A 16,942-nucleotide genomic window follows, 5' to 3' on the forward strand; every position below is an offset into this window, starting at 1 on the left:
ACTACAGCAGTGGTCACCAAACCTGCTCCTGGAGATCTACCTCCCTGCAGACTCCAACCTAACAGACCCTACCTGATGTAATTATTGCCTTTAAAAAAACCTTTGACTAGCTGAAGGAAGTGTTTTACATTTGGATTAGAGGTGAAAGATCTCCATGAGGAGGGTTGATGACGAATAGTGTATATTTACTGTTCACTTTATTACACACGTCTACTTTCTTGGTGTATATTTTGAGGTGATATAGAGAGAGCTCATCTATTACTGCACAGTTTGTGTTAGTCATCCTCTGCTCCTTCATCAGTGGTCAGTTTCTGGCCACATGACACTGATATTTTCTCAGCAGTGACACTGAGTTGTTTAAAAAGTCCAGCAATCCTGCTGTGTGATATCGACTCAGTGTAGTGCACATACACCCAGCCCTTTGCAGATAAGATTGGACATCCCTGCACTGACATGTTACTACTAGTGTCACTGCTGTGCTGAAAAAAATACTGAAGTATAGTAACACAGTACAATTACTTAAGTATTTTCAACTTCTGGTCAGTAGACCAATGTAGATGTCCTGTAAGGACAACAGCCAATGCAGTATTTATTAGAGACATTCAAATCATTCAAGTCGCTGGAGTAAAATGCATCAATTGCTCTGATTAGTTTCAACTTTTTGAAACCTGGGTTTTTCCATGTGACCTTACATAATATAGGATAATGATATCAGGCATGTTTATATATTCAAGCTGATAACTTGCTTGAAATCAAAACATATTTAATTTCAATCCATAAATCTGATGTGTATAACTTTAGAGAGGAGTAAAAAAGTAGAACCATAAATGTCTCTCTATCTGCTTCTCTCTCTCTCTTACATTAACAAACACCCCAAATGGTATTAACAAAAAAGTGATAATTCTTATTTTTTTTTAGTTCTTTTAGCTTTTTTGTACATTAAGAGAAATCTTTATTACAGCTTAACTGGATGCATTTCACAGGTGAAAGCTGAACTGACTATAAGCTGCTATCAGCATTCAGAAGGTCACATATTTGTATTCAAGTGTTTCCCTGGGTAGCAGCAGGGTTTCATGGCATGATGGCCTTGATGCAGAGGGTCTTTGGGGAGCAAATAGAACACACTCTTGCCAAGCACAGCTGAGACTGCCTTTCTCTTTTAGGCACAGATTAGCCGACCTGAATCCACACAGTGAGACAGAAACTATTCTTCCTAATGAGTTTTTAATTAATCACACAAATAACTGTTTAGTGTTATCGACCAAGGTGCTTTTGTGTGTATGATGTCACAGTGGTCAAAAACAGCACAAATGACTATACTGCTCTGTTTGCCAGGCAATCAGAGTTGAATGCATTTCATTGACATATTTTACAAGATAAATTTCCACTCCACAGCAGTTGTGACAGTGGAACAACTAAATAAATTGTAAATAGTTAAGCAATAGAACTCCCAAGGTTGTGTATTACTGCGTATAACCTACTCCTTGTCATGTTCTACTGCTGAATTATTCTGTTCAATTCCATTCTGTTCTATTTTATTAAACTTCACTGGTCTTTACTCTATTGCAGGTTTGCAGTTTGAGCTGAGGATGGCAGGAGACTCTCGCGTCCACATGGACCACGACATGGAAACAGGAGTGACACCCAGAGAGGTCAGAAAGTTTTCACCATCTTACAGCCATACTACATTCAAAATATGTCAAATTACTTCCATCATGCTTTACTTTTCCTTTTTTCCTGAAAAAAGTAATCATTTTGTGCCAATCTAAATTTTTAGACAAAGGTTTCTTTTGGAACTTTGTTTTTTTACATACAGCACATTGCATTTTTAAGTTCCTGTTGACCAGAAGTTTCAGATTTGTGAGGATCTGCTGCTGTTCAGGAGGTTATCTAGCAAAAAAGAGTATGGGGACACTTTGAAGAACATTAATCTGAAAGAAATCAGAGTGATCAAATTAAAAATGTTTTCATTATAAAACTACTTTATGATAACTGACAAGGATAGGTGTGTCTTGATTACTAGGTGTCTAACACAAAAACAGTATGATGTTGACTTCACAACTATGGGAGCTAAATGCTGATAAACACTCCACTGTCTAAAAGAACTCCTCAAAAGTTGTTTTTTGTAATGATCACTGACACCCCAAAATATTAAGGCAAAATAGGAAAGACAAACTAACAGCTGTAGATCCCGTAGTGATGGGGACAACTTCTGACTGCTTTGTCATACTGTCCTACAGCTTATTTATTTGTTTTTTTTTTAAGGATTTAAAGGAACTGCTTTTCACATGTTCTCATCATTTGTTGTGGTTTTCTTTCTTTAAGTGAACAGACAGGATAAACACATCAAAAACAGTTAAACATCAGTATATGACATACACGTAATTGAAGGCAGACCTCAAACAAAAACCTTTTTTTAAATTATTTTTCTCACTGTTGATTAAAGAGTTTTTGATCATTTTATTGGTCTTCCAGGCACTTGAATAATAAACATTAAACTAATTACTTAACCTTAACTGATTTTCTCTCTCATCTCTCTAATCTCTCATCTCATCTCTCTATCTCCCATTCAGCAGGTGAAGAAACTCCCAAAACACTTGAGAGAGGCGCAGATCTCAACAGATCGCACTCATCTGATTACAGAACCGGTGAAAAAACCCCGGCAGCGTTATGTGCAAAAAGATGGCAAGTGCAATGTGCACCACGGCAATGTTCAGGAAACCTACCGCTATCTTAGTGACCTCTTTACAACTTTGGTGGATTTGCGGTGGCGCCTCAGCTTCTTCATCTTTACTCTGGTCTATGTGCTGAACTGGCTCTTCTTTGGGTTCCTCTGGTGGCTAATTGCACTCATTAGAGGGGATCTGTTGCACATGAATGAGGAAGGATGGACCCCATGTGTGGAGAACCTTAATGGGTTTGTCTCTGCTTTCCTCTTCTCTATCGAAACAGAAACGACTATAGGCTATGGTTACCGGGTGATTACAGAGAAGTGTCCGGAAGGAATCATCCTTCTCCTGGTGCAGGCCATCCTTGGTTCCATTGTCAATGCCATGATGGTGGGCTGCATGTTTGTGAAGATTTCACAGCCCAAGAACCGGGCTGAAACTCTCATGTTCTCACATAAGTCTGTGATCTCGGTTCGGGACAACAAACTGTGCCTAATGTTCCGTGTGGGAGACCTGCGGAACTCCCATATTGTGGAAGCCTCAATTCGAGCCAAGCTGATCCGCTCAGAGCAGACCAAAGAGGGTGAGTTCATCCCGCTCAATCAGACGGACATCAACATCGGCTTTGATACAGGGGATGATCGCCTCTTCCTGGTGTCGCCCCTCATCATTTCACATGAGATCAATGAGAAGAGCCCATTCTGGGAAATGTCACAGGCACAGATGGAGAAGGAGGAATTCGAAATTGTGGTGATTCTGGAGGGCATGGTAGAGGCCACAGGTATGGTCATCATGGGTGTGGGGGATACTTCTATTGTATTTGCAAAAGTAATATCAAATGTAAAAGAGCTAAAATTATATTATAATCTATTTACCTCTATCCTAACTTTTTCAACATAAGATTAAGCAAATCTCACTGATTCAATTTGTATAAATCTATGTTAATTTTAAATAATTTTACTGTTTACAATTCTAAGTTTCAAGAATGTCATTCAGACTTTATTGCCAGTTATTGCCATTTCATTTAGGAAAGGGACCAGAGGGGAGAACTCATTTCCCATAAAAAGGCTGGAGCAAACTGTACTGACAATGACTGAGATCTATATTAAAGCACTGCTAAATTGGGCAGATTCAGTTGCATAGTCAAGATGTTTACAATGGGGTGGCCAGGTTAGAACTGAATTTAGTAGACTACTAGGGAAACTACTAAGAAAAAACAAAATCAATCAACAGCTGATGATATTCTTCTGTGCTTATATTAGGCCTACTTTATTTAAAAAACTGTTTTCATTAACTGGTTAATCACATTTTAAATAAACAACTGAAACTGATTTTGTTCCTGTTACTACTAATGTTCAGTGTAAAATATTTACTACACTGTATGACTAGTTAAAATCTTCAGTCATGTGAATGACAATTAGCATGACATAAAACAAAGCAAAAATACTATACTATGTTGAGGTAAACATTTATTTAGATGTTTGTAACTGTGATTTTCTAATGTAGAAGGCTGTTTCTTTAAGTAAAATGGACAAGGCTAACATTAAAGTTTTGGCAAGTGTTTGACCAGTAACTGCCCTGATGGCAGTTTTGCGTGTTACACCATGTTCATGTTACACCATGAAGTGCAAATGTTCACACAGGGTACACAGGAGAATATTTATCTGGTGACTTCTTTATTGATAATGGCTGACTGTCTCACTTTCTATAACTGGGGTTGCCTGAAGAGTGGACATACTTCACACTAAGGCACCACCAGGTGGCACTGGCCACCTCTGCCCCAGGTTAGATTACTTTGGGATCTAGAGATGGGGACCTTATTACCCTCCCCATGTCATTATTTTCTGATACATATCAAATAGAAGCCATTATCTCTCTTGTGCTAAGAGTCATAAAATCTGATTTACGTGTAATGAATCTGTCATGATACAAGCACAGGGTAAGAAAAATTTTCATGGGAGAGCTTAAGGAAAGCGCCTTAATCCTATGTTCACATTACCACCCTGAAGTGGCACAAATCTGATTTTTCCTCTTAATGTGACACAGACCTGATGTTTTCAGATCTGTGTGAACACACAAATTTAATCTTTTGAAATCTGTCCTGAGCCACTTTCATATGTGGTCCTAGATCAGATACGTATCCAATTTGTGGCCATGCAACCTTAATGCAGTGTTGCCAGATCTCGCAAGATAAACAAGCAACCAGTCTATGGAGACAAGCCCAAAACTTATCCTCTCTTAGAACATCTTATCTCAAGTCATAAAATCTTAACTCACTCCATCGAAGTCAACAATCAACGCTCATGTCTGTTACCTAGCAACCGACTATACAGGCACAGCTGAAACGTAAATGCGTAACCAAAATAATCATGTTAGTTAGCCAGACAGCTGACGTTAGCTACCGTTACTGATGGAAAAAAGGTCAAACAAAACTAAAGTGTAATGAACTTGAAGCTTCGTGCTGTTTATCAGAGCATCGTCGCTCTCCAGATTCAGTCTTCATTTCTCAAATGCTTTAGCCGAGCGTGTTAACGTTATTCCTCTAAATAAACAGACACACGTTCAGCTCTGTCTCCTCATTATTTACCACCATCACTGTAATATTGTATCTGACAAGTTTTCATCAACATCAACACACAAAAGTAATAAGAGGGGAGGGTGGAGATCGTGTCTGCAGTGTCTGGGATTTTTAAAACGCTGTTAGAAAAAAGTTAAATCACATTTTCAATGCAGATATATGTAACATCATTATGCTAGTTATAGATCTGTAAAAATCTGATAGAAATTGCATTTCAAACCATCTCCAAATGTGGTTCAGATCCGATCTGTAAACAGTAGATTTCAGATGTATTTTTGCTGTCCAGACTATCAAAAATCAATGTGTATACAATCTGGATATGGCAAAAATCAGATTGGGGCTGGCGGTCTCAATATAGCCTAATAATAAATAGCCGAGAGCTGCTCAGAGTTAATTATCTTTGCTACAAGGGCTTGCTCTGCTAGTTAGTTTGTTTGTGGTTCATTCATGTGACATTCGTGATTCGCATGTGCACATGTTTCAGGACAGGTTTGTTCACATTAATGACAGATTTAGGTAACAACACAAATGTAAACCAATACGTTAGAAAGATTGGATCTGAGCAAAAAATTAAAAAAAAAAATGTTAAGCATTGTGATTCTGAATTAATGAAAGAAACAAAACTGTTAAAGCAACCAGAATTTCACCAAAACTCACATGACTTCGTCATGTTGGTAAAAATTAACATAAAAAAAAGAAAATAAATGTAGCACTTTTTAAACAAATTTTCCAGGAACATGCTATGGAGTAGATTTTGTGCCAGAACTTACAAACATATATCATTTAGCATTTACAAATGATAAGAATTGAAGGGAAACTTCACTGACCTGTACATTAAGATTCATAAGTCATTCAGAGTGATTTAATGTGAAATGCAACATTCTAGAGAAACTTGTGCAGTCAGGATGGTTCTCAGTGGTGTTTATAGCTACAGAACATTATTACATGAAATATTCTAAACATGTTACTGGATGCAGGGGCGCCACTAGGGATTTCGGGCCCCATATAAAGATATCACATTGGGCCCCATCACCCACCACCACAGGCCACTCCAACCCTGAAAATATAACACTGTGCAGACATGTACAGAAATGTGCTGAGGGCCAGCTTTTACAAAGTTTTAAGATAATTTTAATGGTAAAATTTTCGAATCCAATATTTGAAAATGAATTGTGGAAAAATAATTACAATGTTTGGATTCTTATAATTGAATAAGATTTAATCATTTTTCCTTTTTCATAATAATAAAAAAAGAAATTCTCACGGACCCCCTGAAATATGACAACTGACATGTTATTCAACAAATGCTGCTCACCTCCTTCTTCAGTTGAGAGTAGTGCTGGCTCATTGGTAGGGGTGTGGGATGGGAAGACAGGGCTGGTTCATTGGTAGAGGTATGCGGATGGGGAGACAGGGTTGGTTCATTGGTAGGGGTATGGCGGTGGGGATGCAGGGCTGGTTCATTGGTAGCACTGTGGGAATGGGGAGAGAGGGCTGGTTCATTGGTAGGACTGCACAGATGGGGAGACAGAGCTGGTTCATAGGTAGGGGTAGGGGGATGAAGCTGATCTGTTGGGCCTGGCACCAGACAATTGATTTAGTATGGATAGTTTGTTCCTCTTTTATTCCTGCATTGATTAAAAGAGAAGTAAGATTTAAACACTCAACAGTTTTCTATGAAAATATTAAATAACTAATGTTAGGGGAGCAAAAGTGGCATATTTTACTGAAGACTAAAAACTGCACTCTTTTATTAAAAAGGATAACAGATTATAGGTGATTTAAATATTGTGCTGCCCAGAAACAGTCACTGATCTCACTTTTCGTGAAACAGCCAAGCCCAATATATGAAAATATTTAAAATATAAAGATGACAGATTACAGATTTACATAGTATACTTTGTTTGAGTTTAGACATATATATTCATACCTTGAAGTTCAGAAATCAAGCTTTGCTCCCCAGGAAAAAAATTGAGATTTGAGATTTTAACTGTAATTTTTTAAGAAATCGGTACACTGAGGCTAAAACACAAGGGAACAAGTAATTGATGTAGAATCTATCTGCTGAAGGGCTGCACTGGCTCATAAGGTTTCATGTAGGTGCGTCATGCTCTGACTTTGATGATTGTAATTTTTAGACCCTAATCAGTTTCAGTTCACAGAAAGTTTAAATAGGCATTAAAAAGGGACTACGTGGGAGCTGATCGTCTTAGCTACAAGTAATGATCATTTACACGTTAGCATTTTGCATACATCAGAAGAAAGAAATTATACACATAAATACGAAACTAACTTTGCCACCCACAAGACATAACGCTGTTAGGTGTATTGCGATACCCAACCCTGTCCACCAGCACTCCTCACTGCCAATACAGAGGCTCTCTGCATGTCTACCTAAACATTAGTTTTATAAGTACATTGTAAGTAAAATATTCTATTAATGATGACAGGTTAATAATTTAATAGTGAAAAAATTACAAATGTTCTAATACTTTTTAGGGCCCCTGTCAGTCACAGGCCCTTAGAATCATCTTAACTTTTCCCTCCCCATATGGCGCCCCTGGCTGGATGCTTTGTTCAACAACAATTCTGAGAAAAGGTTTTAGGTTAGAAGTAAATGCAGGGCATTGTAATGAAAAATAGTGCCCTTTTTTATTTATCACTAATTTACCATCATCAACATTATATATAAAACCTTAGAAGATGTGTATAGCAAATAAATGGCAAGTTAGAAAACTTACATAAAGTAAAATAAAAAAAAAATCAAGTCAATATGTTTCTCTACAATGCGCTTCAGGCTTCACTTCATGCATCAAACCACTGTGAATGATTTTGTTTAAATCTTAATGACTGAATTAAGCAAAAAAGATACTTTGTCCCTGTTCTTCCTATTCTGATAATCTGATTCTCATTTTTGCTAGGATTTTGCCAATATTTTCTTTTATTTTTATACTTTTTGCAGATTTTTCTGTTACAGTCATATTCAAAAGTTTGGGTGCCCCAAAATTAAATTTTGTTGATTTATTAAGTGAACACACTTCTGCGCTTTTCAAGGCACAGTTACTTTTTATTTTTCCACATAAAAAGTGGTCTGTGCAAATGTTATGGCACATTTTATATCCAAGATGTTTAATTCATCAAATTGCCCCAACTGCAGTAGTTGTAGCAGCATTCATTGGACTGGCATGTTTTTTTTGCCACTGGCACATGCCAGTCTCAAGTGGCATATATTTTTTTTAAAAGAGTGGAATCTTAATGTTTATATATAATGTTAGATGTTATTTTTTTTACAAAGGTTCTTATAGTTATAATTAAATAAACACAAGTGAAAAACAATTTCAGCAAGATAGCTTTAACTACACACTAAGTTAAACAGAAAAACCTCACATCAAATAACATAGGTGACATAAATTTTCTGAATGCTGTGTGATATGTGCAAAGTCAGTGAATAGAAAAATATAGCAAAGGTTCTTAAAATGCTAACAAAGATCAGAATCAGATGGCACTATGTTTATCTTTTGAAAAAAAACTTATTTTATTATTGAATTCTTATTACTTGTATTTGCTAAATTTTTCCCTTCCTTTTTTTCTTTAATATAACTTTGAAAACTTCATGATTTCATTTGTCATTTACTCAGAAAAGGTGATCAACTAGAAAAACATATATCAAATATATATATATATATATATATATATATATATATATACACACACATATATATATATATATATATATATATATATATATATATATATCAAAAGTTCAGGTTTATATAAAGCTTAAAGCAGTTAGCTCCATGAATGTTCCACTTGGTACCTGTGAGTGGAACATGCCTGGAGCAACACTTATGTCACTCTCACCCCTATTCTGTGTGTGCATCATGATTAATGATGTTTCACTGTCAATATTCTGAACTACTTGGATGTTTTAAGCAGACACTGCCCATTTCATGGAAAACAATCAGTATGACAACATAATGGAAAAAACAGGACTATAGATGTTTTGCTCTGTTGTTGTGCTCTCTGAATGACTTTCACTGGCAAAATATTTCATTTGCCAGTATAAAATACTAAAAATATTTAGTGTTTACATAAGAAAAAAGAAAATTCAGCTCAACTTAAAATTATAAGATAACCTAACACAGAGCTTAACTTACTCAACTTGAGTTTACCCATCTTAAACTTCGTAGTGTAGTTAAATGTTCTGACATTTCTGCATCTCAGTTAGGTAAACAATACAAAATGCATATTCTATTAATTTTTACTCAATTCCCCCCCCTAGATTTTTTCAGATTTGTTGTTTTAACTTTAAAAAGTAACATTAGCTTTAAAAAGTAAATATCATAGCTGACTTAAAATTTTAAGTTGGACATCAGATGATAACTTCTGTTAATTGACTATTTGAAGTTCAATTTACAAATTTTGGTGAGCCCCAAACACTACTACTACTACTACTACTAATAATAATAATTATAATAATAATAATAGTAAATATATTTAAATTAAAGAGTAAAATATTTTCAGACTTTTTCAGAATATTTTAAAAATTCTTTGTACAGGTAGGCCAAACCAAAAAATGTGAACATGTCATAAAATTTCAGTTACAGTGTAGGCATCTGATGCTCTGTAACATTTTAACAATTATCTTTCAGTAGAAGAGTCCCAATATTGAGTTGTCTGTGCCTGTTATATTCAGTTTTATTACTAAAAAGGAAACATCAAAAATGTACCCAAGTAGCTATTGACAGTGTAGCTCAAATGCATACATTTTTAACTGAGCACTGTCAGTGGTTATTTGTGATTAATAAGATAAGGGTTTTTGATAAAGTAGAAAGTAAATGTAAGTAATGTTACAATACACTGCCACTCTTTATTTGAAGGCTACCACATTCATTTTCTGAATTCTCTATTCCAAAAACCAAGACATACGGAAGGAAGTAGGCAGTACAATATTAATCAAGTAGATCAAGAGAGATGCTATGAATGACAAGAGATCTTTACATATTAACTTATTGTGCTTCTACCTCAGGTGTTCATCATGAACATAGTATGTCATTTATATGGCCTATTCATTTATATGGACTGATAAAATATGTATTGTGGTTTATTGATTTTTATGGAAATAATGAAAGTTGTGTTCTCTGGACCAAAGAAGTAAAAGTTTTAAAGTGAAGCCAGTTTAAAAGTCAGAGTCTGTCATGGTATGGGGGTATATTAGTGGCAAATCTGTGAAAGCATCATTGAAGCTGGAAGATATATACTCACTGTGAATATATACTGCCTTTTAGATGGCATCTTTTTCAGGAGTGTCAACGGTTATTATCACATGACAACACCAGAAAAAAACACATGTGCACATGTTTCAACAGCATGTCTGCGTAATCAGAGAGTGCGGGTGCTAGACTGGCCTTTAAAAAAGAGGGGCGCATTATGAAGTGCAAAATACAACTACAAAGGCCCCATATGGTTGTTCAACTGAAGGCTTGTATTACAGAAGAATGGCAAAAAAATTCACTTTCAAAACTCAGTTGATCAGTTAGTGTCTTCAATCCTCAAATGTTTATTAAGTGCTGTTAAAAGGTAAGGTGATGTAACACAGTAGTAAACATGCACCTGTCTCAACTTCTTCATTAAAAGTTCATAAGGTAAAAATCATAATATTAAATTTAAAGTTTTATATTGTTTTCAATTTAAGACAGGTCAAACAGAATTTGCTTTCTGTTTTTATTGGTATTTTACATACTGTCTCAACTTTTTTGGAATTAGGTTTGTACTACCAAAGACTTTGCTGATGATATAAACCAATTTTGCTAGCATAGCCAAAGACTCCTCAGAGTTAAGTTTTAAACTGCAACATACAGTGTTAATAATATGTTAGTTTAATTTCTGTCAAGCTTCAAATATCTGTGTTTGAGCTAGAAATAAGAGAAGGAGTGTTAAACCCAGTATGGGAAAGTGAGTGTGCTCAGTGCTCTAAGCTTGGTGCTAGCTGAACATTAAAACTCCTAAAGACTTGCAGAATTATCATTATCATTAGCATTATCACGGTAAAGCTAATCACTAATAAATGGTACTTATAAAGTATAAGCTTTTTCATTTGACAGTGCACATTAAACAATTTTTACAAAGTTAATGTTATACAGTAAACACTGCAATGCAATGCACTTCTGGTGCTTGTTTAGGAATATCCAATAAAACCTGAAAAAATCCATGAAATCACTGTAGTATCTAATGTATTATTTTATGCCAGTAATTTACAGCTGATTTATATTGTGCATCTTCACATGTGCGAAAATGTGCAGGCGCACACACACACACACACACGCAGACACGAAAATGTCATGGAGAAAGCTATAATTTGGGAACATAATTTGGGATGCCAGGAGTAGTCACGCTTAAGTCAAAAAAGTACTTCACACCAACCTTTAGTCATTTGGGCATTTTTTGCAAATTACCCTAAAATAATACCTTTAGGTATTAGGAAGGGTTTTTTTCACTTCTGCTTGATTTCCAAATTGAGCCTACAGGTTACCATAGAATCAGCTAAGCAAGATTCCTGTTTAGTTAGCTAGCTCCTTAGCTAGGCATGTAGGCTAGAAAATGGGATACAGCTATCTATAAAAGTACTTAAAGTGTACATACACTAATATGTAGTAATGCATCATTGGTAAAACTCAGTCTTTTCAACCTCAAAGATAGGTTACTGTATTACCTATCTCACACACTGTAGTAGAATGTCAGCTCAGACTGTACTAGCCACCTCTGACATCTGAACATTCTAGAGGGGGTGTGGCTAAAACAGAAAACTTAGGTAAGTTTTTAACAATGGAAATGAGTATTTTAAACCTTTTGTCATTGGCAATAATTCTTCATTGCAAGGGCACATTGTGTTTACTCACTTGCAAGGGCATCTAAGAGGGCACTTCATGATTTTTTTTCATCAGAAAGGCACCTATTTGGAACATTGGGAACAAGTTTAGACCATTGTAAGGACACTTTATAGAGCACTTTTTCTCTACTAGAAGGGCACTCATTAAGACACATTATTGAGTTTTTTTGGCACATCACCATAATTTATTATTTGAGGGAACACCCTAAGGGGATCTCAGTCAATTTTTCCCATGTGAAGGGCAGCCAAAAGGGCACTTCCTCTTATTTTTGCCACTGTAGGAGGCACTTTAGCAATGCTTTCTCAACCTTGACAGCACCAAGGGGGTCGATGCCTCCCCAACCCGCACCCCAAGCCCAAGTCTACCAGTGGATGACAGAAATCAATCTGGGAAATGTAGGTCATCAATATTGTGAGTGATGTCACAGGAAATGTGTGTATGCTGTAATGTTTTAATATAAGTTATACAATTTCCACAAAAGATGAACTTGTGGGAAACTCAAAAAAATGTCATAACTTACCCAAACACAATGCTACAGATATCCAAGGAACAGTGCAGTCTACACTGGGAAACTGGGGGAAAAGACTAACAGCAAATGCCACAAATGATCAAGTTATTTTTGTTCCAATTAATGTGTGCCTGTGGGTTCTGAGTGGCTGTGCTCCACTGAGTCAATTTTTCAGAGTTATCACTGCTCTCTACAAATAGCCTAAGGCCCCCCTGGCCTTGAGGCACCACATATTTATACAGATATTTATAGACCTTAAACTTTACTCTCACACATTGTCTACTATCACTATCATTGTTATACTGTACACATTTGGCGTGTTTCCACCAGCCAGTATGGTACAGCATGGTGCAGGTACAAATCCGAATAGAAAAATATCTGTACACTGGTCGACAGTGGTGGACAAAGTACACAAATCATGTACTTGAGTTAAAGTAGCAATACCCAAGGTAAAATATTACTCCAGTAAAATTAGAAGTCCTCCCTTTAGACCTCCACTTGAGTAAAAGTGCAAAAGTATTTGCCTTCAAATGTACTAAGTATCAAAAGTAAAAGTACTAAAAGATTAATTATGACTTTAATGTCCTATTACCATTTTTGTAACAAGACTCTTGCTTCACTAACTCATTTTAGGTGAAAATACTCTAGTGTCACTCTTGGTAAACCAATCTTTTATTAGAATGTCATTAATTAGTCTGTCAGTGATGTCTATTAAAATTATCATAAGCACAAAACACAAACAAGGCAAACAAATTCATTAGGTAGAACCAAGTAGCTATAAACTAACATTTTTCAAACAAGCAAAGTTTTTAAACAAGCAAAAGATTATTTGCAACTTAGTTACAAGTTTAAGTTTAATAAAAACTTTAAACAGAGGTTCACAAATGAGTTTTTCTTTATTATATTCCATCTGCTGGAATATAGTAATTTACTATAACATGAAATTGTGTTTGTATAAATTCAGAAAAAACGGCACATGCCAGTCACAAGTGCATTTGTGTACATAATTCTATATTCCATCATATTTCATATCGTTCCATCATTTATGTTGGCATAGGCACTCCCAAAATTTTACGCTGCTGCACTGACGTTGAACCGTATGATGGCGTTTTAGCGCCACTGTTAATAAAAATAAAAGTAGTAGACTTCGAGAATAAAGTCGTAATATTTCGAGAAAAAAAGTTGTCGAATTACGACATTAAAGTGGCAATAATACCATGAAAAGGTCGCAATATTGTGGCCAAAGGCATTGCAAAAGGAAGGCAGCACCGCCTCGTGTTAAAATGAGGGGTGTTTAGGAGATGGTGGAGTTATACTTTCATATCGATTTCACCCATAAAGAAATACTCAGTCTCCCTGTCTCTCCTGGCACATCAGCACCAGCCTGTTATTAGTATAAGAAACGGCTGTGCAAGAAAATGTTTATTTAGAATAAAGAACCAAATGGACTCGGAGGAAACTGTCTGTCTGTTTTGTTGAAAGAGAATCGCAGGCAGGGTTGCCTACACAGCTATCGGGGGCTACATCTCTGTGCCATTCAAAGAGAGCATGAAGTTTCACAGACAATGAGAATGATAATGATGAGACCCCAACACGTTATGGCAGCCCCCCTACAGTTAGCCCGTTTTATCCTCCAAATATTACGACTTATGTCTCACAATATTACAACTTTTTTCTTAAAATATTCTCAAAGTCTACTATTTTTATTTTTATAACAGTGGCCCTAAAATGCCTTCCTAGAACCATATGCCTGCACTGGATAGGTATGTCCAACTGGTCAAAACAAGCTCAAAACACAGTGTGTGCTGTACCCTGATTGGTGCACTTGCTTTGCGCTTCTTTTGTTTTGACTTACGTTTTTATACACACATAAGCCAAAAGGAAAGACAGAATTTGCATAACGTAGTGGAGTAAAAAATAAGATATTTGACTTTGAAATTTAGTGGAGTGAAAGTAAAAAGTCACCAAAAATGGAAATACTTCAGTAAAGTGCAGATACACAAAAAAGTACTTAAGTACAGTAACAAATTACATTTACTTTGTTACTGTCCACCACTGCTGGTCGAGTACCTGTGTATGTTTCCCATCGAGCAAACAGAATTGTGAAAGTAGTCGCAGTTCTTTTTAGCTTATGTAGTTACATGATTTCTAATCTAGTGTTTGAAAACACAAACAACAGCAGCAATGATGGAGGAGTTTACCTTTTGCAATACAGCAATTTTGGCTTGCAAGGGTTTTTGTTTTTTAATGGCAGTCATTTGACTTCAGTGGCACTGTGTGATAATTTTGTGACATTTGTGTTTGGCCAGTCAGTGATCTGCATTATTGCTAGTTCCACCAGTACATTCCAGGTCGGTATGCATGGTACCCCGGCAAGAAGCGTAACCAAATTCGGCACAGTATGGCTCACTTGACATCGGAAACTACAGCAAAATACGTGATCATGGATTCATAATCATAATGTAATGTACCACATTGCCCAGTGGAAAAATGACAATACATACACTACTTTTTAAAGGTTTGGAGTCATTGTTCAAAAGTTTGGAATCAATGCTTTCAATAATAGAAAGCCAATTTGGTTTCAGATACATGTAATAAATTAATTCAGTATGCTACTCCTGAGCAGTTTCATAATGTTCAAATAATTAGTAGAAAGCTAGAAAGCTTTAAAAAAAATATGAAAAAGAATGAAAAACAAAGCTGCAGATGAATCTCAAATGACTATGAAATCGACATAGCATCAAAAATTAAGTTAAAAGAAACACTGTATACACAGGATGTGGTAGGGTCTAAGTTGTATCATAGCAAGAAAGCAAGTGCACTGAAAATCAAAATCATAATCCAAAGTCAAATCCAAATGAAGATTTACTGGCAATACTTCACAAGGAGTGGTGGCACAGTATACAGTCTTTACTGTGCTGTGCAAAACCACTTGTTTAATTTAAAGTCAAAATGGCCATAAAGTAAGTTATTCATTTTTCAGCTTGAGGGGAAAAAATTACCTAATAATAACTTTTTGAAGTCTGGTTTTTGAAAGTTCAGTTTTTTCACTTATCCTGTCACCTTTTTTGCAAATGGATCTAATCTTCTCAGAAATATTTCCTGAAAAATTAATAACCTATTAGCTGTTTTGACTGGAAATTAAATAAATTAAGGGTGGTCTCTGATATGTGCACAGTACATTATATCCTAATGAAACAGAGTCAAGTGTGGTTGTAATATTAACAAGATCAAGTATTACCTCTCCCCCCACCTTTCACCTCTTACATCTTACCATCTAAATACTACAGGGGAAATCTACACAGATGTCAGTTTCAGCAACATTCTTATACATTAATGGCACACAAACACAGACAGGCATTATTCTAGACCTAGGTCACATAGATATGCTAATAAAACATTTGCATTAGAATACACATTATGACACATTTTAACTACTTCTAAATACATTTGCACAAGCAAATAACTTATTTCAAATATTTTAAATAACTTTCTCGGTAAAAAAATATTTATATTTGAAGTATTCAAGTATTGAAAAGAATTATTGTGTGGGATTGCTCAGAGGAAGAATCAGAAGCCATGTTCTGCTTTGAAAAGCGCATTTTTATTCAAGAACAAGCAGAAAAAGGCACACAGAAATAATTTAAAAGAGGGCAGGTTACCCCCAGCCCTATACTTTCTCCCAATGGTAAGCACCAACTTAATTTAACTAAAACCATACCCCCAACACAAACAACACATAAAACACATGTGGTCAACAGGTACATACCATGAGCCTCTTTGAATAAAATCTACATAACTGAGCTTAAATCCTCATGAGGGTGGCACGTGGAAAGCAATGCCTGGATGTTTTTAAGTTGGCAATAGTGAGGGGGAGTCCCAGGGAGTCAATTATTTGACTGTGACACATCTGGGACTCTGTCAACTATTTACTATTTGAAACATAACATTGTGATTGGCTTAAAGGAGTAAAAAATTATCCTCTAAGATTGTCTTTAGAACATGTCTTTAGTGCAGGGGCTGGCACTGACTATTGCCCAGAGCCCTACTTTGGCCAATATAAATGCAGAGCTTGAGGCCTCTTGCCTTTTGTGTTTTTTCCCTTTTAACAAACCACCAGAGCAGTTAAATTTTCATACATTCACAAATATTTGCTATTAATAATAATAATAATAAAATAATAATAATTAAAAATAAATAAATAAATAAATAAACTTTTCAGCCCCCACACAAGATTCAGAACTATGTATCAATTCAGCTTTTGTTGGAATTTAACCACCAAAATAACTAACATGAC

At 35.7% G+C, this 16,942-nt stretch overlaps 1 protein-coding gene across 1 annotated transcript in view; it reads left to right on the plus strand.

Moving 5' to 3' along the window:
• kcnj5 (potassium inwardly rectifying channel subfamily J member 5) overlaps positions 1 to 16,942 on the plus strand; it is a 31,537-nt gene that overhangs the window by 13,796 nt on the left and 799 nt on the right. Inside the window, exons 2-3 of the mRNA XM_036563110.1 lie at positions 1,570 to 1,652; positions 2,577 to 3,450. Coding sequence (XP_036419003.1) covers positions 1,590 to 1,652; positions 2,577 to 3,450 — 937 coding nt within the window. The 5' untranslated portion in view covers positions 1,570 to 1,589. The remainder of the gene's footprint in view (positions 1 to 1,569; positions 1,653 to 2,576; positions 3,451 to 16,942) is intronic.

This window comes from Colossoma macropomum, unplaced genomic scaffold, assembly GCF_904425465.1.
Source record: "Colossoma macropomum unplaced genomic scaffold, Colossoma_macropomum, whole genome shotgun sequence".
NCBI lineage: Eukaryota > Metazoa > Chordata > Actinopteri > Characiformes > Serrasalmidae > Colossoma > Colossoma macropomum.